General features: G+C 35.7%; 1 protein-coding gene across 1 annotated transcript in view; it reads right to left on the bottom strand.

Annotated features, from left to right (window-relative positions):
• brinp1 (bone morphogenetic protein/retinoic acid inducible neural-specific 1) overlaps window positions 1-23143 on the bottom strand; it is a 173408-nt gene that overhangs the window by 119607 nt on the left and 30658 nt on the right. Inside the window, exon 2 of the mRNA XM_026240636.1 lies at window positions 11991-12258. Within this exon, the coding sequence (XP_026096421.1) occupies window positions 11991-12208 (218 nt within the window). The 5' untranslated portion in view covers window positions 12209-12258. The remainder of the gene's footprint in view (window positions 1-11990; window positions 12259-23143) is intronic.

Here is a 23143-nt window from a genome sequence, read left to right on the forward strand (position 1 = left end):
GTCGAATTGTTGAATGGTTGAATGTGAATATCTCCCATATATGGGAGACGTTCACATTCTGATTGACTGTGAATCTTTTATTGCTTTAGGTCTAAATACATTATACTAACAAATGTCTGGCCACAAATTTAAAGTATATTCTTAAAAGTTCAAGACTCAGTTGAGGCAACTTACAACTACAACATATTGATATTGAGGGGAAGTGATTATATAAGTGGTGCACAAGTGGTGCACATTGCCTTATTTTGTACTTTTGGTTTATTCCGAGTGTTATTTTATTTTTTTTTATTTTTTTTTCGCTTTGTTGTTTTTTTAACACTGTTTTTGAATCATTCAAAATGAACAATACACAAACACAACTAAATTTTGTTTTATAATGTGGCATATAATTCATTAAGTGCGCATCATCTCATTTGCTATATTTAAATGGCTTTTAGCCATCAGTCACATCAGTCTAGTCATCATCATCAACCACTGAATGCCCATCTGGGTTAGCCCCTGTTACATACTTCACCAGTCAGAGCAAGAAGCTTGTTTGGGAAATCAACACTAGGTGAAGCCGAACATAAGGAGATGGGCCTTCGGGGCTGCTTCTGATTGTTGTATAATCTGAGCAGCTAGATCCAATCAGAGCTCACCGTATTGTGGGACAAAACATGACTAGACAGCATTTATTTGGCATTATGTAACTTCTGCTGGCTAGAAGTGAGACCAGAATTAGATGCGATGACCCAATTCACCACATAAGAGAAAACGGCAGCCTGAGCGACTCAAAGCCCTGAAGACAACACATCATCGGCTCAGGCGTTTGCTCCAGAAACGGAGAAACAAACTTTTGTTCAGATTACGGACGTTTGATGGATGAGCCTTCCCAGTTCATGTGACAGCAGTGCAGATGTCAGACAGATGTGATTGCAGATTTTTTGATTAAATTTTTAATGAGAAGCGCACTGAATTCCACTCAGTATTGATGCACGATTTAATTGTCTTGTCACAAGCAAGCCGATATCCTGCATTGACGGCTGAATTTGATGCTTCCTTCTGTTGGAGGAGACAGGGGAACACAGGGAGACACGATCCCTCCATGCCGCCACCGTGTCGCCATGCCAGAGGCCATGTCCCTGCCAAATGCAGAATGTATTTCCGTTTTCCGCACTTTATGAGTCAAGCGTGCACCTGAAGCATATCCCTAGCTGAAACCTTGGTGAATAAGGCTACTGCTTGCAAACACTAATGGTATTCCTGTGGCAACAAAGGGAAATCCATCACAGCTGTCAAACTTCATACTCAAGTGAAAATTATTCATTTCAATTATTTTAATTTAAATCTTGTAACCAAATTTGAACTTTAAACAAAATTATTATTATTAAAATGTATCTATTTTTTTCTTGCATAATAACAGCTGCGATTGTTTAGAGTCTGTTGCAACATTAATTTTTTAGCATTTCTAATCTTCTTTTGCATTTTTTTTTTTTTTCATATATTGTAAAACGGTCATCCTTAGCTTCACGGGTGATTTTAAATCTACATAATTTCACAAAAACAAAGACATGAAATGAAACGTCATCTTTCGTATTTTCTAAATGTATTGATCATAATATCTATAAAGTCTATCAATTTATTTGTTTATTTTGGTGCATTCAAATTGCTGGAAAGTCTGAATTTACATGTTGGGGTTACGTAAATACTTAATCGGTTGCAGAAAGATGGCCATGCACCTTTTCAACATTAAATTGAAACATTATTTCTGAAAATAATTTCATAAATTCAAACACAAAATGATGAGTAAAGGATGTGCATTGGCTGTGTTTTTGCTTTATGCTTTTATCTAATTTACAAAGATGCTGTAATACTCAGTATGAAGTGTACTCAGTTGCAACCTATATGTATACACATATATTATATACAATATGTACTGTAGATAAAATTGGTAGGTTTAGGTTTGGGCTTAGGTTAAGAAGTCTAAAAATCTAAATTGCTTATTGATAAAATGATAAAAATGATTTTTTTACAAGATATGAGTGCACCTTTATTATTAATTTTGTGCATTTTATATTAATTTTATCAAAAGTGCAGATTTTGCTATAAACTGAATCGTTATTCAACATTGCAGTATAAGTCCATAATGATTTAATTCATTTTATCATTCCCACTCATGGTGACTTTGTGATGATGTTCATGTGCATTCAACTTGTAAATTATATTTCTGACAAGGCTTGAATGCATCATTTTTTTTTATTTTTTTTTTTATTTTCTGATAATCCGTTTTTCTCTAAACGTAAAATCATAGTTTGAGGAGTTGAAAACACAAGCACACATAAATAGGTCACACAGGAGAAACCAAACAACTCAAATACAGTACAGTCAGTCAAGCCCTCTGACAAAAGATGACATGTTCAGTATGTGATATACAAAATAAATAAATAAATAAATAAAAACTTTTCACACTCCCAGCCCTTAGGTTCCCCGAAAAGAGTAAGCCTCAGTGGAAATACAGAGAGAGAGATGTTGAGGGTGAACTACATCTGACATGAGAGGAAAGAGATACAGTGAAGAGAAAACATAGAGACAGGGTGAAGGAAAGATAAAAGAAGAGTGGAGTCAAAAACAGAATGGGATGAGACGAGACGGGAAGGACGGAGGGGAAAAGAGACGAGAGAAAGCAAACACAGACAACAGCAGAGACGTGGAAATGAAAGCAAAGACAGAGCGAAGGAAAACGGCCTAAATCTTCCATTAGAATATCAAACACGCGACCCAGATGAAGTCTATCGCACAATTCTCCGCTCACAGGAAACAGAGGGATCAAAGCGTGCTCTTGTGAAAGCTGAGACCGCAACTTCTGCGTCTTTATTTGCAGTAGCATGTCAGTCAAATATGTGGAGCTTTACTATACAAAGAGACTGGAGGATATAGGAGTAATATTAGGAACTGGGTTCTGTTAGATCACATCTCAGCTGTCTGTCTCCTCTAGGACGCTCATTCTGAGCCGTTCCAGACACGTTAAAGCCACTGGATGACAGTGTCGGGAATGGGAAAATGCAAAACGTAGACTTCTTGACATTAATCATAAAATAGGACAGCAAGTGCAGACATATGGAAGTGAGGCGGCACCAGCATCTCTCTTCAAAGTTTGCTTGGAATGGCAACTGATGGGTTGGGAATTGAGAGGAAAATTATTTTATAAGGAGGTCATGCATGAACATTGCTTGTGTCTGTTTGAGAGCCAATTACTTTGAAGCAGCTGCAACAACAATACAAGTGTTGTACCCCGTTTTAAGAAATTCAATGTCAGTAAAGCATCATTTTACTTTAATTTTGATGACACTTCTGACAATAAAAGCTTTGAATCCTATTAGTACAATTTCCCACCAGTACAAGTGCCACAGACCAAATATCATACATACAGGGCCTAAAATTAACTTCTTGCCACACCTGCCAATGGCCGGTAACATGATGAAATTTACCGGCCCCCACTTTTTTTTTTTTTTATAAGCTATGAAATTCTTTTTGCAAAAACAGGCAGTTATTACTACTACGATAACTGAACATTTTTACAATGTTTTTTTTTTTTTTTTTTTTTTTTTGTCCTGCTGGTGCATTTTCCCTCAATTTTCGCAATTCATCATAGTATAATTGAAATCCATTATTTTTTTTACATTTAATAAGCTCTGAAATGTATTACAACTTTTAATTTAAGTGATTTTAAAGCAATCATCACATAAACTGTGTTATATATGCATAAACTATACATATTAATCTTTATATAAGCTAAAAAAAAAAGTAATCAGTGACTAGAACAGTCCAAGGATTTTTCTTTTTATTCTGTTTTTGATATTTTTTTTGTTTACATCAGTGACAGACTTCAGCAGGTTTTACTTTTAAAGCAGCACTGTCTCTTTAAAATCTGATGCACATGATGGATCTGACACATATCCTATTTTCTCGCAACTCTTAGAAGGTAATTTAAGACTTTATAACTCATTTAAGACTACGTTTACAAGGTAACTCACCAAAACCGTGTATTTTGTCATAATTGTGTGTTTTCATGCATTACTCGTGAGCTGTCTGAAGTGGCTCAGAATACAGCCAAATGCACAGCCTTTCAAACTATACTTCAATGCACCGTTTCTGCTGCGTAACCCTAGGCATGTGTCTCCACATTCTCGGGTTATGAAGAGAAAAGATGGGAAAAGATAATCTTCTGAAATGAGGCAGCAAAATATTCTCAGGTAAAAGTTATTAGAACCATGTCTAGGGACAAGCTGGGCATCACTGCTCTGACCTTTTCAGTCAGTTTTTTATCCTATTACACTTATTAGCTCTTGTCGCTAAGAACAGCTAATCACTATGATAATGTATAAATAATTAAATAGTTTTCAATTAAATTATACTTTAAATGTGAAACTCAATCAGTGTTTTAATGTTTTAAATCAGAGCCATTCATTGCTGTTTCAACAAGGTATTGTTTAGTCACTATAGTCACTATTACATAGAGTATAAAAACTAGATTTTAACAAGTAGAAAATGTACTTTTCAAGTGTTCCTCACCTCTACAACACTGTATTGGTGTTCATTGAGCTTCTGAGAAGTAAAATCCTCTTGCAAACGTAATACATTCAGAGTGTGGGGTGATTTATGTAAGTGTCACTGCTACTGACAGGTACGTTTTCATGGCATCGGAAGGATATTATATCAGCAAAGAATAAATGTCAATGCCAGTATTTTGCTCTCGCTGTATCCAAGCTCAAAAAAGGCTATAAACTGCAGAGTGTTTCATTTTCACTTCCATAGCCTCCCGCTTACCTACACTGACTGTTTTCCCTTTTACAGTACATTTAAAGGGTCATAACATGAAAAAGAAAAAAGTAGCTTTTGTGCTAAGTTGATTGTACTTTAAATACATCCTGTATCTTTGTATTACTGTACCAAAAACCCTTTGGTGATCCCTCCAAATTTACACATTTTGGCCCATTAACATATTTTTGTTTACTTAGCTCTAAATATGCTTACAGTATTAAGGGCTCATTACAGCACTGTCATGGCTTGTTTGTAATATCTCTTGATGACAAACACTGCAGGACATTTTTCACACTGTGTATAACAGAATCCTTTAATTACATCCCTGCAATAATGATTAGAATGTGTCATTTTAATATATAACATCTTAAATTGTAAAACAACTGCATTTCAGGGCATAGCGAGCGAGTGGAAGGCTAAACAATGACAAAGTCTGAGCTAAAGCGGTGCATCAAGGTGAAGACACAACCATCTCTCGCGCTCCAGTGCAGATTTTAGGACCATTAGAGCAACCGCATGCCCTAACCTGGCTTTATTCTTTAATGCACTGAAGAAATAGAGACCTATTGTATGTGTCCTCTGCAGTGACTTTTTATGTTATCATCTTGAAAGCTTATTTTAAAAGTCACTGCACGGCAAGTAGAAAGCATTCTTGAGAAAAGAACAGCAGTTGTGTTGTGAGAGCTTGTAGAAATACATGCAATGTCTATTAGTATCTCAACCATATAGATCCAATTGATACTTTAATTACTTCTCAGTAGGGCTTATTTTAACACATTCGCAGGGATGCATACTAGATGCACTGATAAATGAAGCTTTGAAACATTTAAAATTTTTGTTGTTGTTGCTTTAAAACAGTGGTTTGGATATTGTATTAAATTTGCAAGTCACATGATATAAAAAACAAGGTTTCATATGGTTTTTATGGTGGCCGAGAGAGATACAGCCAAATGTATTGTTTTTATTTGTGCGAGTGACATGAAAAACAACCCAGGAGTAATCTACAGTGAATGCCGCGATGAGCATATTCGCGTCGTGTCTGGTGTGAACACACCTTTAGAAACATTGAATCATTTTACGGAGCAACTGATTCAATTGATTCAGAGTTTTAAAAAGCTTTGCACGTCTTTTCACTCACCGTGATTTTGCCAAGTAAGACATATCGTCCCCTTGGAATTATAAGGTTCTATCTGCGTTCTGAGTAGTTTTGAGATATTGAGCTTTAAAGTTTTTGTGTTCCATAGACTTCTGTAGATAGAACCTTTTTGTTTTTTCAATAAAAAATCCCAAAATGTACACAACTTAAAATAAAACATCACATAATGTAAATAAATTGTCACAGAATAAGAATATGTGAATAGCTCAATTTTGACAAAAATGTCAGATAGAACCTTATAATTCCAAGGGGACGATATTCCTAGGTCATTTTTTTTTTTTTTTTTTTTATTAATTTATTTTTTTGGTATGATTCACTGAAGAATACTTTGAGTAATGAATTTTTAGAGTATTTCATGGAGAAGGGGATATATAATTATTTCAAGTGACTTAATAATAAATCAAAAGGAAGGTTACTTCATAGAGTGATATAATAATGATGTGGTAAAGATGTGGGGAGTTCTGCTGAATAAAAACATGATTAAACTCTCCTGGAGGGTGCACGTCAATATTTTAATGACTCCATGCTCAAACAATGTTATGATACAAGTGCTACTAATTCCTGCTCTCTTGAAGCTGATAACTGCCCAATAATGAAGCTTTTAATGAAGCTGAGATCCTTCACCTAAAAAGAAAAAAAGAAAAAAGAAAGAAATATCTTCTTACTTATCAGATGTTTCTCCTGTCATAGACAACATCCCGAAAATGTCCCAAACTACATTTGCTATGATAGCAGAATCAGAGCTCAGACATTTTTTTTTGTGCAACAGCTGTGGACTCAATTGTGGCTTATTGTTTTTATTTCTCCTTTAGACCTTTCATCATCTCCATTTAATCTCCTAAACGATGAAAGAGCAACCTCGCAGCATTAACATTTAGGTAACACTTTACATTTCAATTTGTTAATATCAGGTATCATGGACTAACATGATAATGACACCTACAGCATTAACAAACTTTATCCTCCATCAAACGTCTCTATTGGTAACACTTTACAATAAGGTTTCAATTTTGGACATTAGTTAACTGCATTCGTTAACATGGATAAAAGTTCTACAGCATTTATTAAAGGGGTCGTATGGTGCTTTTTTAAAGCATCATTTGGTGTATTTGCTGTAACAGAATATGTTGACATGCTTTAATGTTCAAAAAACACATTATTTTTAAAATACTGTACATTATTGTAGGTCCTCTATGCCCCACCTACGCCCCAAAGTTATTGGCTTCTAAAGTAAGGAGTCGACTCTGAATCGCTGAAACGAGTCGTTATAAATTTCAAATCTTTTGCCCATTTCTATGTACGTCACTAGGAGCACTTTGCATAATAATCTCCGCCTACCGTGTTGGGAGAAACAGAACTCTGACCTGCCCCACCCCCACACACAGACACTCTGTTTGGTGTGAGAGCATCATGTCGAGGAGACCATTTGTTTTATTTTCACTGCCAAAGAATGAAGATCAGAAGAACCAATGGCTAAAATTCATTTTCACCACAATACCAGAGCAGTACAACAAATCCCTTTTGTTGTGTTCACAACATTTCACTGATGACTGCTTTTCTAATCTCGGTGAGTACAGCGGGATTTTCAAAGCGTTTGGCCATAAAAGAGGGTTCATTACCAACTTTATTAAGAAACAACGAGCATCTCCGAATCACAACGCGAAGTATGATTATGAAGTTATGTGTCTGTTTTCTTCCGAGCGTCTTATCAGTATGTGTGCTGTCTGCAGCCTTTGTTTGTGCTGATCGTCATGTACAAACACGTCATTAAAATGAAGTGTAACTCCGTGAATACTCAACGAAGAGACATGAGAGAGATATATATAGAAAGCTTGACATGTCTACTTTAAAACTAAACAAGTGCTGCTAACAGATATTCTGTGATAAAGTAATCCATATGAAAACAAAGCGATGTCTGTTTTTCATGTCTCCCTTCGTTATATCCAATTTGACCACGCCCCCGCGCTGAACGCGCTATTCAAATTCAAACTGAAGCGCGCGGCTTGAATACACCCACACAGAAGAAAAAGCAGCAAGGCTGTTCAAGTTTTTTATTTTACTGTTTGCTTCGCGATGAGAGGAATAAGACATAATTCACCCCAAACAGATGCTAACGCATAGTTTACCGTGGAGGTGTGTGCCGAACAACCAATCCAAACTGGTTATGTTAGTTGACCAATCAGAACACAGTATGCTACCGAAAGGTGGGGTTTAAGGAAACTGAATCTTTTGAACAGGTTCGCGTGAACCGTTTGGGGATCTCTGAGAATTGAGGTAATTTTAAAATGATATTTTTACAAAATGACAATGTTTTTTAACCTTGGATGGATTTAAACTTAATGTACAGGACTTATAAACAGTGATAGGAAGCTTAAAATTTTCATCTTACTTTAAACATTCAATACCAAATACTTAAACTGATAGCAAAACATGATTCAGAAGTGCCAGATTGTCGTAGCAAAGTCAAAATAGCCTCCTCCTTTCAGAAGGCCAAATAAAGTGCTTTTGCTTTTGCCTAGATACACAGCATCTCCCTGACATGGCTGCTTCAACTCTAACTGCGGTTACTGAAACCACTTCTTCTTTGCATGAACATTTTGGCGGCATTAAGCAAATATTTCCACATAGTGACATAGACATGTGGTGTCCTGTTTGAATGAGCCATTTTAGAGGGCTTGGGAGAGCCTTAACTTTGATAAAGAATATCTTAAGACTTTCGTCTTTGCAACTTTAAAGATCTTATTTATGCACCAAGAGCTTGTAACACTCCAAAGAGATCAGATGTCCCCTTTAATTGCAATGCTATCCTCAGCATTTACTAATAAATTTTCAGATCAAAAACTGTATATTTTAACATTAGTTATACTACAGGGCCATTGAATGCTTGAATATGATTGGCTGACGATCATTCTAAGGTGTGCAGTTATTTTCAGGGAAACACACGGCAAACATGGTTCCAGGCAGGTCTTGACTGCATTACGTCTGCATCACTTCACCAAATTATTTGAGTTATATCAAAGGTCCTTACTAAGCTAAAACAGCATATAACTCTTTTATATAACTTAGTTATTAAATGTATGAACTGCATTAGTTTGCTGTCAATGGCTCAAGCCTCCGTTACTAGGTTTATAATGACATTTAGGAATTAGCAATGGAGGTGTTGTGTGAGATGCAGAAGAAATAATCATCACAATAGCGATTCAAGTAGAAAACTGGAAAAATGCCTTGAAATATATCATTTGATCGATGTCTTGAGGTGTGGTTACTGTAGTATAATCAGAAAAATTGACATTGGGCCATTGTAACGACCTCAGGTGTGCATTATTTTCTAAGAATTCAATGGACCGTCATCAATTAGGCTATTCCTTACTTAATGCACTGTGAACTTGAACATGAAAAACTGCTTGAACATGTTTTATTATCTGACATTTACAGAGGTTAACAAGTGTTGTACAAATGTATAGATCATTGTTAGGTTAAGATAGTGTATGCATTAACTAATGTCAACAAATAAGAACAGATTTAATGTCAAGTGGTACCTCTTTTTAAAGTATTTTCAGAGCATCTAACAACAGAAATCAGTGCTTCACAAGAACAACAGCCGACTTAATTGTGCACACAATGCAGGTTGTCAAGCCTCCTGACCAATGAATTTCAACTAATTATTTATTTTTTCTTTCATTGTTCACTTACTTGATTTTCAAAAATCAGTTTACTGAGATTTCACTCACTCTCAAAGAGCAATTTCCTGCCGATGCAATACTTCAGAACTAGAAAAGAATGGTCACACTTTAGTTTGGGGACCATTTCTCACTGTTAACTAAAACTTTTGCTTCAGTAAACTTCTAGTTTGCTACTTATTTATTAATATAGTTAGTTACTTATTAATAGTTAGTAAGGTAACTGTTAAGTTTAGGTATGTAGAGTTTAAAGGAACACTCCGACTGTTTGGGACTTTAGCTTATTCACAGTATCCCCCAGAGTAAGATAAGTCCATACATACCTTTTTCATTTCTGTGCGTTCTGTAAGTGTTATTTGAGGCACCCACCGCTAGCCTAGCTTAGCACAAAGACTGGATGTAAATGGATACTGTTAGCATAGTAATCCAAATAAGTGACAAAATAATGCAAACATTTTCCTATTTACATGTTGTGATCTGTATAGTCACAGCGTGTAAAAATAACAAGGCTATATGAGACAGAGACCATTTTTAATCGTATAAATGCTGGGAACTATATTCTCACTAGGCGTAGGAGCACAGCTAACGTTACTTGAGCGGAGTGGCTACTTGGGCGGAGTGATTAGCGCAGCACCTGAGACGCGCAGTGGTGAGGAGCAGAGTGTTCGCTCAGAGTTGGAGTAATAGAGTCAGCAATTACTAGATAGTACATTTATAGTGTACAATCATGGGTGTTTGCTGTATTGTAAAGAGCTGCGACAATAAACAGGGGAGACCAGGTAATACTATGATGTTTCATAGAATTCCAACCCAAAACGCTGACCTGATGAATCGATGGCTACTTGTTCCAAAAACACCTGTAAACACCATCACGAAGTATTTCGTTTGTTCTGAACATTTTACTGTGGACGACTATTTTGAAAAAAATGCAAGTTGCCACACGGACCATGAAACGTGTGCTAAAGGATACAGCCATCCCATCGATAATAAAGACAGGACAAATTGGATCACCTGTTGCTGCGGTAAGTGTTCCGTTATGTTTTGAGATGACTAACATTAGCCATACAGTAACAGTGCCATGCTAATGTAATATAACCTTAGTAGTGACACTATTACATGAATAGGGGCTCCGTGTATCCCCTTTATTGTTATTATTGTGTTGTCATGAACACACTGCTCGTGATCATTAATTACAACAAAGGCACTCGGTTCTGTCGGCATAGGTTGGCATGTTCCACATTTACAGCACCAGTCTGTGTTCGTTCTGATTCTCCCTTCGACATCTTGTCTTACAGCTTCCAAAGTTTGTAACTCCTCGTCTGTGTATTCTGGCTCAAAACTATATGGTTCTGGATCTTGGTTTGATACACAGTAAAATTCCTCTGAGTCTGACAATTCTTCAAAGTCAACCATGATCACGAGTCACGTCTAGCTAGTCACTTGTTTTGTTTACGGAACCATCAACAGCACGTCTCGTGTGCTGCGCTAATCACTCCGCCCAAGTAACATTAGCTGTGCTCCTACGCCTAGTGAGAATATAGTTCCCAGTATTTATACGATTAAAAATGGCCTCTGTCTCATATAGCCTTGTTATTTGTACACGCTGTGACTATACAGATCACAACATGTAAATAGGAAAATGTTTGCATTATTTTGTCACTTATTGGGATTACTATGCTAACAGTATCCATTTACATCCAGTCTTTGTGCTAAGCTAGGTTAGCGGTGGGTGCGTCAAATAACACTTACAGAACGCACAGAAATGAAAAGGGTATGTATGGACTTATCTTACTCTGGAGGATACTGTGAATAAGCTAAAGTCCCAAAAAGTCGGAGTGTTCCTTTAAGGATTAAGGGATTTAAAATATATTCATGCACAATAAGGTATTTATAAGTACTTTATATGTACTAAAAAACAACATGTATGCTGGTAATATGCATGTTACTAACAACTAGTTAATAGTGAAAATTGGTCCTTAAAATAAAATGTTACCACAATTTCTTGCAGATGTATTATTTCAGTGCTTAAAAAAAAAAAAAAAAAAAAAAAAAAAAGAACTGCTAATGATTTCTTCCAAGCCTGGAAAGCAGTATTTTAAAGAGCTCAGCTTTTTCATGAGCGTGGGAACCCTGAAAGCACAATAACGTGGCGCTGATCCGATCGCATGCATATTCTCTCTAAATGGCTGGGAACTAATGCTCGGGACGCTTTGAACTTCTATAAGATGATAAAACAGGTTCACACTGAGGACAGTTCTTCTTAACTAGCCCATTTTAAGAGAACTCAGGAGAAACTCATATATGATCGTGAACAAAGACCATACACACTGCATAGCATGGTGTTGATTACTCACCTATAAATTTTATACCGGGTCGTGAATCCTTGGCGAAATCTTTCCATGAAGGAGAGGTACCCCTTCGAGTGGTGGAAAGGGCCACGGTCAGAGATGAGCCAGTCAAACTGCTTGGTAACATGTTGCTCGTTGGCCGAGGGCTCTTGGCGGGAAGACTGAACTGTTATATGGTTCCATATAAACAGGAAGTAAGTGACTTCAATGAGCCTCCAGTTCATGCTTCACTCTCGACCGCACTCTGCTCATTCTTGCTCCATTCTGTGGAGACCTGAAGGATACAAGAAACACAAGACAACATCTGAACATAAGTCATCAAACCCTGACACCACTGAATGTGCAAAGAAATTGAATACTGTTGTCATAACCCCCGATATTTATTTTTTATTTTTTATTAGCAGTTGGTTTGCAGAGCACCACACTAACACGACTCACTGCTCACTCGTGTATCCTTTCACCAATGAGAATGAATTACAAACAGGAAGTACAGCCTTCACTTTATTCAGACTAATTGGTGGCATGATAATTTCAGACAGGGTGAGTGTCAGCTTTATGATATGCTGTGACATGGGGTCGGTTCATGGAGGAGGATGGCGGCGCATCTCCACTGGCTAATTAACGGCATGGATTTATTGCATTAGCCTCATTTATTCAATTAAGTAGTACATGCTGATATCCTGTGTGAAAGTGAGATAGACAAGAGTACATACAGTCTTGTCTAGAGGTGTCTGTAAAGTTATGTTAATCTTAAAATAAAAAAACAGACCTTTATATAACAGTGTAATGATTCTGAGTCCAGAAAAAAAAGTATCTGTCCACCTTTTTTGTCAAGCCACACTGAGGATAAAGCTTTTAAAAAAAACATATTTCACCTCAAAATCAAAGAAAAAAATGGAGCTTCACTGTTAAAAATCATTCATTCATTCATTCATTCATTCATTCGTTCATTTTTACCAGCCATGGAACTGCATGTGCACACTTATATAAAAAATAAATTAAACAAATACATAAAAATGTAAAACATGCAAACACATCTGATTGCAATTATAAATTATAAATATAAAATACCAAAATACATAAATAAATACATACATGAGAAGTGTCTTGAAATAAAATAAATGCCAGCTGAAAATAAATACAATTTAACTTGATGCACTAAAATAAATTAAACTGAAAAAAAAAAAACTGCATTAAAGAACTTAAAATTAATTAAAGAGTAGCATTTACTGTGAACCGTTAAAAATGATCACAGTGCTGAAACACAGCACATCAGATTACATGTTATATAATTAAAATGCAGTCTTTCTGATTTAATAACTGTGCCGAATCATTTTGATTTTCAAGCATTGTTAGGATTAATAAGACATGTTACAGGCCAACTGATGAGTGACACTGTTTTATGAACTCATAAATGATTATATTTACTCTCATTTGGTGCTCAGTTAATTTTAGCCCCTATCATGGTACCGTATGTGTTGTTTTATTTTGCTGAATTTAATTTCTGGATGATTTTCGTGACATTCATGAAAATTTATTTTTGTCATTTTTGTTTATTTCCTCATTTTGGAGAAAGTAATGCAAAACTGTTTTGGTTCAAAAAACAGGTCTCAATGTCTTTTGCAAAATCTTAAAGAAGAAGATATGTGAGCTTTCCACGACCAGTCTGTATGTTATTAAAATGAGCTGCATTTCCACATCACAGCATATGTCAGCAGCACTCTTTATGACAGTCTATCCGACAGCATGTTTTTATGTTGTGATAAGAGGCATTTTAAATTGTAATGATCCTCCAGATCTTCCCTTCCAGGATTACAGCTAGAGCTGTAGTCAAGTCCAGCTTTGTCGAGTCCAAGTCAAGTCCAAGTCCAGGACTAGTCGAGACCGAGTCAAGACCGAGTCCAAAGAGGTTCGAGTCCAAGTCAATTCCAAGTCCAAAAGTTTCGAGTCCAAGTCAAGACCGAGTCCAAATGAGAGAAAAAAGGGTCCTCTTCAAGACCACATACTTAACTACTGATAATGTATGTGATGCGAGAGACAGCATTTCTCCTATTCTAAGAAAATAATTTTACATTATTATTTGTAATGATCAAAAAGCATGTTCAAAGTAACAGCTCTGTATATCAGGGGTCTCCAAACTAGATCCTGGATGGCCAATGTCCTGAAAAGTTTAGCTCTAACTGGCCTTAACACATCTGGAAGATTAGTGTGTCTAGTAAGAGCTTGATTAGCTGGTTCAAGTGTGTATAATTAGGTTTAAATCTAACAGGGGTGTTACACAAGATCCCAGGCCCTATGCATAGGCAGTCCTGATGGGCCCCCATGCCCCCCACCCATGAAAATATCCAGGTAAAATAAAATATATTTCAGATTCATACTTTTCAAGGGCCCTCTCTTCCTTTGGGGCCCTGGTAATGAGTACTGGTTTTACCCCCAGTCCGACCTCGGGAGCTAAACTATAAAGGACACTGGCCCTCTAGAACAGAGTTTGGAGCTGTAAGGTCAAATTATTTTTATGTACTTTATTTTCATTTTATTTACTTAATAATGCTGCTTTTGCTGACATTATGTCTGTGGTCAAAATGTATATGACTGATGCCTTGGCACAGTGCACATACACACGCAAAGCTCGGGATATGACAAATGGCGCGCAGCAAGGCTAGAATACGTTTGGCTCTACTGGGCATGCGCACATAAATACAGCGAAATTTTTGTCATACTGTACGAGTGCTTGCATAGACTAGTCGAGTGCTGTCGGAAACAATCAACTACTCCAGCATGCATTAACCATAATGCATACAAAGTGTTTGCAAGTACGACGTGAATTTTAGAATTACAATATTGCGTGGAGCTGTTACTATATGACCTTAGCTATGTTGCATGTAAAAATAAAATATGTAATGTAATAATTAGGGTTGTGACTGAAGCCGAATACCTTATTCGGAATGGCAAGGATAATGGCTTAAAAAACGAATAACGGACAAGGAATAATTCTGCCTGAATATTCGCTGAAGCTGACACAGTCTGGTGTTTGCTAGACAACAGGTGAGCCAGGGGATCAGCGCCAGAAGTGAATGAATGTAAACTTTATGAGTGAAAAGAGCGCAAATCAAACACCGCATTGTTGTCGCCTCTCTGTGCATCTCTCAGAAATCAGAGCGTTGCAAGAGTAATTTTACCTATAATAATACATCATACATCATACACGTTGTAGTATTTGTATATATTTAAAAGGCAATGATTTAAAGCTTAGGCTACGATATGATACGAATGAATGGATTAAGCACAGCGCGCTCACCAATCAAACAGCAGCGTTGCGCGTCTGTCTCTCAAAAACCAAAACAGTTCTCTCTCAAGAGTAGACTAATAATCATCTTAGATACAGATACATTGTCTACTTGTCCTACATGTTTGCATGTTTACCTTTTGCTGGTTTGCGCAAGCATACACACATCTGTTTAGTGAAGTTAATTAACATTAAGACTCGCTCAGTGTTCTGCGTAATGAAAATGTGCGCACTGAATGGATTCAACCGTGTTCAAATTTAATAAAATAAATATTATTTTAGAAATTAATAATTATTTTAGTTTAACTCGACAAACTTGTTCAGTGATAACTACGAAAAAAATATAAAAAGTCATAACGGGCTTATCAAGTAACTGTAGCCTACGATGTTGAATCCGAATGCAGATACGAAAAATTTTGTGATTGTAACAGATACAAATACTGGCTGTTACATGAACATTTAAATATGAAATGTCATAATTATAAAGTTTTAAAAAATTAAATATGTAATTGTTGCATAAGGCTATACATTAATAAGCATTGGTTGATTAAAAGAAACTATTTAATGTGTTTTCATTTACAATAGCATGAACCACGAGTAGTCTAGTAACTCAAGCAATTTTTTTATAAAAAAATCGACTGGTAGAAATCATTAGTCTTGCAACCCCTATACTGTACAACAATAATTAGTATTTTATTATTGTAAAGGGTACGTTTAAGGCTATCTAGGTGTAGACGTAAATAAAACACAATAAGAAACATCTAAACTTTTCAGGTCGCATGTGCACCGCTGGTCATGCACATCCTTTCCCGGAACAACACTGAAAGCTAAGAAGATGGAGAAACAGATGATCATAGCTGTACAAGGATAGCCATTTTGTAAATGAATCTATTAGTAGAGCTACTGCAAGGGATGTTTAGTGCTGGAAATCCATTTATTCTTTGCTGAAACTTCATCGTCTTCATGGAGAGCGGGTCATGGATGCCCAGCAACAGCAGACGCCACTGGAGCGCGAGCGCAGATTACAGAGTGCTTTGGAAATAAGGAGAGCGGCGTGCCTAGCGTTTTCCACACCTTTTCAGTCGCGACTTCATGCAAATGTGGTTTTGTTTTGAAGGAGAAATTTTTATTTTTTTGCTGGACTCGGTCGAGACCAACTAGAAGACTTGGCGAGTCCAATGGCTAAGTCCGAGACAAGTCCGAGTGCAAATGCAACGAGTCCAAGACCGGACTCGAGTACTACAGCCATAATTACAGCCCAAATTCTGAGCTATAAAAAGACAACATGCACCCTCTTCATGAAGCATCAGACAACATGCGATGTGACTCAGCACTTGTGAGTGACTTATACTTCATAACTTCATAACTTCCTCAGCAGTTTGACAGAAGCTGAACTGTTTTCATTGATTGATTTTGCTGTAATATAGTACTTTTTTTCCCAATTAGTATTGTGTAGCATCACTTTTTTTTTTTCAATCACATTGTATTGTGCATTAATTTGTATAGCCAAGGGAAAACCTTTGTTTGTCTGTTTGTTTGTGTGAGATACTTCTTGAAAATATTGTATCATTTATTTAGATGTTGTCCTCATATATAGCTTCAATTTATCTACCTTTTTTTAACATATGCTGTCGACATTTTAATCGTGAGTGTAAATTAGGAGAATTACATTATAACATGTATGTGTTTTCAATGTGACCTTACCCACCTTTAATTAAAAAAGGGGTTATGAATCATTAATGAGTAATATCATGCACACATCATGTATGCATACATCCATAATTGACATTCTGCAAGCAAAAGATTGCATTAAAAATATGCATGACAATGCAAAAACTGGCCATGGTCCATGTAAATTTATGGATATTACCTTACAAATATCCTGCTCATCTTCAAGGTGTCTTTACACAGTTCATACATAATTAAGAGATGTATATGCTATGAGCTCCAGGCAGCTGAATGCATATTAATATTCTCTCATTTTATGCAATGATCTAATTGTCAATGAAATAATTTCTTCCCTCTTCCTGTATGGCTGTTTACAGTCTTTAATGAATGAAGATCTTGCAGTCGCACAGGCTTCTGCTGCCGGCGTCACCTGCAGTGACAAATATGCAGCTGAGCATCTAATGATGGCTCCTTTAACTAATTAGTTCAGACTAATTTGAGGTTGCCTGTCAGAACATAACACTGCATCATTTCACTTAAACAAGAGACAAGTTAACCCTTTAAAATCTTCACACCAGAGGGAAATATTTAGTAACCTTTACCTGGACGGATTTTCCGAAGGTCACTGAGAGACAACAGACAAAATAATTAATAGTAAATGTATTTAAAAAGTCAAGGTGAGCGGGCAATGTTAATGTAATTCATAACACAAAGGGGGGTAAATTGGCTTTAGCTTTTTCATATAATTTTTGTATTATAGATGACTAAAATAATATGTTTACAGAGGGTTTTAAATATGCATATGAATAACATTAATACAATTTTGGTTTTAGGCAAATTTTTGTTTCAGACACATTTTTGAATGATTTTCATAAAAGATGTTGATTTCTATACGTTGTAAATTATGTACACATTAATAAGTGTCAGGATTATTATAGTTAACTAATAATGTTATTTGAAATTAAATTACTGTAAATTCAGCTGAAATAAAATACAATATAATAATTTGAACTGATTTTATTTTAGATAGTCACCAGTTTCTCATTTGTGTTTAGATTGATGTACTAAAATAACTAAATCTGAATAATAATAATAATAATAATAATTTTATATTTTAGTATATTTTGGGTATGGGTCAAAATTATTGATTTTTCTTTTATGCCAACAATCATAAGGATATTAAGTAAAGATAATTTTCCATCAAGATATTTTGTAAATTTCCTACCATATCAAAACCCATTTTTAGATTAGTAATATGCATTGCTAAGAACTTGATTTGGACAACTTTCTCAGATTCCATATTTTCAATTAGTATTAACTCGGCCAAATATTGTCCTGTCCTAATAAAACATACATCAAAGGGAAAGCATCTGTGTGAATTTGTGTGTGTGTGTGTGTGTGTGTGTCTGTGTGTTTTGCATATCTGAAAAGTACATCGCTTTAGGGAATACTAGAGTATTTTCTATTACACCAAATGGCCATCTTTGACTGATTTGCTCCTGTAACCAGTTTCTATCACCTCTGAATTACATGGCTCCTCTAGAGGAAGCTCAGCCGTAACAACTAGATGTCATTTGACCAATGGCAGCTGAGGGTTAATCTAATGACACTCAGATTCTCCATACAATCCCTCGGCTCTCCAAAACTCTCTCTCTCTGCTAGCTCTCTGACACATGGACATCATGGGCTTCGGGTGTCTATTAGAGCTGGAGTTGTTGAGGAACACGGTTGACTTGAACAGATTGATGTATGGGGTACTGGTTACCTTTTGAGAAAGTACTGCCCCAGTGACAGCTTGTGTAGCTTTTTTCTGAGACGGTTAAGCTCATCAATGGTTTTTGTATGTTTGCTGGGTAGCTGAACTTGATGTAATGTAATCTGCCTAGGGTAAAAATGTCACCTGTCTAAAGGGATAGTTCACCCTAAAATAAAAATTCTGTCATCATTTATTCTCTCTACAGCTGCTTGTTCTATTGACTCCCGTAGTATTTATTTTCACATTATTGTCAATGCCTACCAGCAAATTATTAGTTACCATTATCCTAAATAAACACATAAATTGCTAAACAGAAGAAGGAAACTTATTTATGTTTGGAACTACTTGAGGTAAGTAAATGATATATTATCTTTAAATGCTTAAAATGATTGATTAGCACTAACTGCATCCACATGTCCACTTCTTAATGTGTCCTTTATTGATTATTGAGTTGCATTATGCCTAATTTGCACTTTAAGGCAATCAATTTGTGAAACATTAGTGTGCTTAATTGTGTATAACGTCTACTTGTAGTCTGCAAAGTATATATATATATATATATATATATATATATATATATATTTACACAGTATAGCGGGCAAATTAAATGTTAAAATTCCCTACTTATGATAATTCACAAACTAAAAAACGGTGATTGGCCAATCAGAATTCGTACTGTAACAAGCTAAAATAAGTAGAAGCAAGTTTCCGTCATTTTTACTGCACAACGTTTCAAGCACAACTTTTTTCGTTTTTTTTAAAAGAAGACAACAAATGGTATGATTTTTCCTTGATTAGAATTTTAAGACAATTATGACAATGATTCAATAAATCGTTTAATAAAACAGGGATTTGCTGCCACTTACTGGTGGTTTTATTGTCTTTATTTATCCATGACCGACCTAAACCCGCCAAGGTGCCAGCACAAAAACACATTCTGCAATTAGAAGTATTAAACCAAAATCCATTCTCCATTTCAGGCCCCAGAAGGAAAATAAAACTTAAAAGTAATAGTTATTTTATTAAATAAAAACCTTTTTAGACTAATTTTGAAATAATTGTGTAAAAGAAATTGACCACACTATACCCCCTGATTTTTTAAGTCGACCACTGGTAATATTACATTTATAGGTATTACTTAAAATATACTAAAACCTCACTACAAATATATTATACAGACTTCAAAACAAATGACAAAGTTTATTTTAGAAATGTTTATATTCTATATACTTTAATCAGATTCCATTAAATTTAAATTGTATTTTTTAACTGTAAATAATATGCAGTTTAGTGTCTGAAAACAATATATTTAGTTCACACTTAGGTCTTTGTCATGTAATTTGTTTTCTTTTCATAAATATGCTAAAGTGTACAGACATATGGGGCTGCATAGAGTTTGTTGTTGTTGTTGCTGTTTAAGGTATAAGAATTTATGCAAATCGGCTTTTAACTGAAGAGAAGCACATGCATCAAGAGGAAAGCGATGCCGGAATCTGAAGGACTGACCATGATGAATGCTGTATGATATTGATATTTCTTGCGGTGCTCAGAAAGCGGTCGAGGCATGGAGCCAAACCCACCACAGGCTTACGGAAAAGCAAAAACATATAATAATTAATCTGTGCACATTTATTCTGCACTGAGTGCAATACTGTGACTTTCACTGACAGCACGAGCAGGGGAACTGTTTAGATGTCTTGCAAAATAATGCAATTTGCACCATGATTTATATTTATTGCACACAAAGAGCCACATTGTCTGTTGGGGCAACAGGGTCATCATTTATTCATCCTCTCACTTCAAGTAATGCACCTCTTCCTGTCTAATCGGGAAAATTGCATGTGCATTACGGAAAACATTGCAGAGGCAGCAGGGCAGCAGAATACTTACAATGCCATGGTTTATTGTGCTGTTTAAAATGAACACAATCACCTTGCCAGAACTGGTTAAGGTCCGCATAAAACTAAAAGTGACCCTTTGCTTTATTTGCTTTCTAGATAAATGTCCTTGGTCGTGCTGTGCATGATTCATCAGTGCAGGTTATTCCCAAAGAAAAAAAGTTCAAAATGTAATAACTTGTTCTGCCTCTTTACTAGATCTGTCACAATACATTTTCTTAATCTTTCTGTTTATATGAACCGTAAATGTTGCATATTTATTCAGATGAGCGTAACATGCCTTACAGACAAAACTTCAGAAAATGAGTAGTGCTACTCGAATAATGCCACCGGAACTTCTTTAAATATAATTGCCATTTTTGTCTTGATGACAGCAGACACTTATGGCAGAAGAGCTTTTTTCAGACCAAACAAAAGAGCATATGACTCAATGTGAAAATTACAATATTTGTAGTGTTTTACATGCATCCATTTGTCCATGTCCGGTCCGCCAGGACATTCCAGTCATGTTACCTGACTTTTCAGTGAAATCAAGCTAAATATGTAGGGTCATCAGATTGGTCATCAAAGCTTTGTCTAAAAAATGTAAAAATAACTTCAAAGAAAAATAAAAAAAAATAAAAAAATTGTTTTACTCAGAAATAAAACACAGTCAGGCCATGTTAGACTAGTTAGTTCAGACTGATACTTGCTTGTTTTAACATGTTCCTAACATTGCAAGTTGCTACCATGTTTCTAATGTCTCAACATGTTTATAGCATGTTTCCAGTATTTTTAGCATGCTTAGCACAGTGCTAGCATCTTACTAACATCAAAGACTATAGAATACCCAAGACATGTCCCTCGTATAGTTTTGCAAATGCAACGCTCAATATGGCCGCTCAATTGCAGGAAGCACCACCTTCTGAATGAAAGAGTCAATCGCAAAGTCAGCACGTCACTGCAGCTGCCGTTAGAAGTCCTGGTAGGTATAGTAACAGTCAACTCTCTGAGACGTGCTCTTAGGACTGCACATGCGCTTTTTATAACGCTATTTGCACTATTTGAGCAAAAGTAACAACATTTAAGACACAGTTTTTGTCAGATTTCTTTGGTGATTTCAAATATGAAATTTAATCCTAAACTTAGTGAACAGTTTTGGAGAATTATGATGTTTCCCCATTCAAAGAGATAGGAGCTGCACTTGGATGGCCAAGAGGCATTTTAAAGATGACTGCTGAGTGACATGACTTGTCTCAAAGAGACTTTGCTAACATGTATGATGCTAGCGTGATTTAGCACAGCATGTTGCTTTGTATGTATTTATATGTATGTTTACATGTTTTAGCATTTTGCTGTCATGTTTTTATTTTCTGAACGTGTTAGAAAATAAATTTAACTAATGTGATTTGCATGTTGATAGCATGTTTAATCACATTTCTAGCATATTAACATATTGTCCATGTATTATAAGGTTGATAGGATCATGCTGTTGGCATGCTAATCATGTTGCCAACATGCTTTGATAACATTATTGCAACTGCATGTTGCTAGCATATTTCTAGCTTTATTACATGCTGCTAATGTTTTAGCACAGTGCTAGCATCTTTCTAACATGTTTTAGCCTAATGATAGCTTGCATTATCATGTTGCTAAAGGATGTTATTGATGTGTTTTATACATGTTGCTAACATGTTTCTAGTATATATTGTTTTAGCATGTTGACAGCACAATTTAGCATTTTGCTTTCATGCATTATGGTGAGCATGATTTCACCAAGTACAACATGTTCCTGGATCAACATCCTTGTTGATCCTGGAACAACATTCCGATCAACCAATCAGAATTGAGATGTAACTTTTCAGGAAATATCTGTTTTAGGCATCAGGGTTAGGTGCTTCTACACCCTAGTTAATCAGCTATCATTTCCCTCTGATTTAAGGAATAAATTATGGGTATGGTTAGGTTTAGGGGTAGGGACTGGATTAAGTCTATAATTTTGGACAATGATGTTGATCCAGGATCATCAAAAGATGTTGACCCAGAAACATGTCTTACTTGGCAAAATCACGGTGACCCATGCATTACGTATTGCTAACATATTAACACATTCCTAACATGATTTAATAGGTTTCTAACCAAATAGCAAGCAGAAATTGATTTATCATCCATTTTTGTTTATTATGGTCTATATGTATTTTGCTGAAATGTTTTAGTATTATTAATATATATTTTTTTTATTATTATTCCTTTTATTTTGTTCTATGTATTACACCTTTAAATGATTTAACATGTTTCTACCCCGACAGCAAACAAACATTGGTTTAACATCTATGGTTATAAAGGTCAGTATCAGTCATCAATCGAGCCAGTCAGTTTGTAAGGCATGAGACACAAATAAACATATGCATATTAGTATGACATTTGTAAACATATACCTCACAGCACTGTGCATGGTATTGAAAAATCCAACTGAATAAATTATTTTATACAAGGGTTTACATGTGTTTTTTTTTTTTTTTTTTTCTGTTGATCAGATAATGTCAGGTCTTCATACCTTCTAAATAGCTCA

This window comes from Carassius auratus, linkage group LG30F (assembly GCF_003368295.1).
Source record: "Carassius auratus strain Wakin linkage group LG30F, ASM336829v1, whole genome shotgun sequence".
In the NCBI taxonomy this organism is placed as follows: Eukaryota; Metazoa; Chordata; class Actinopteri; order Cypriniformes; family Cyprinidae; genus Carassius; species Carassius auratus.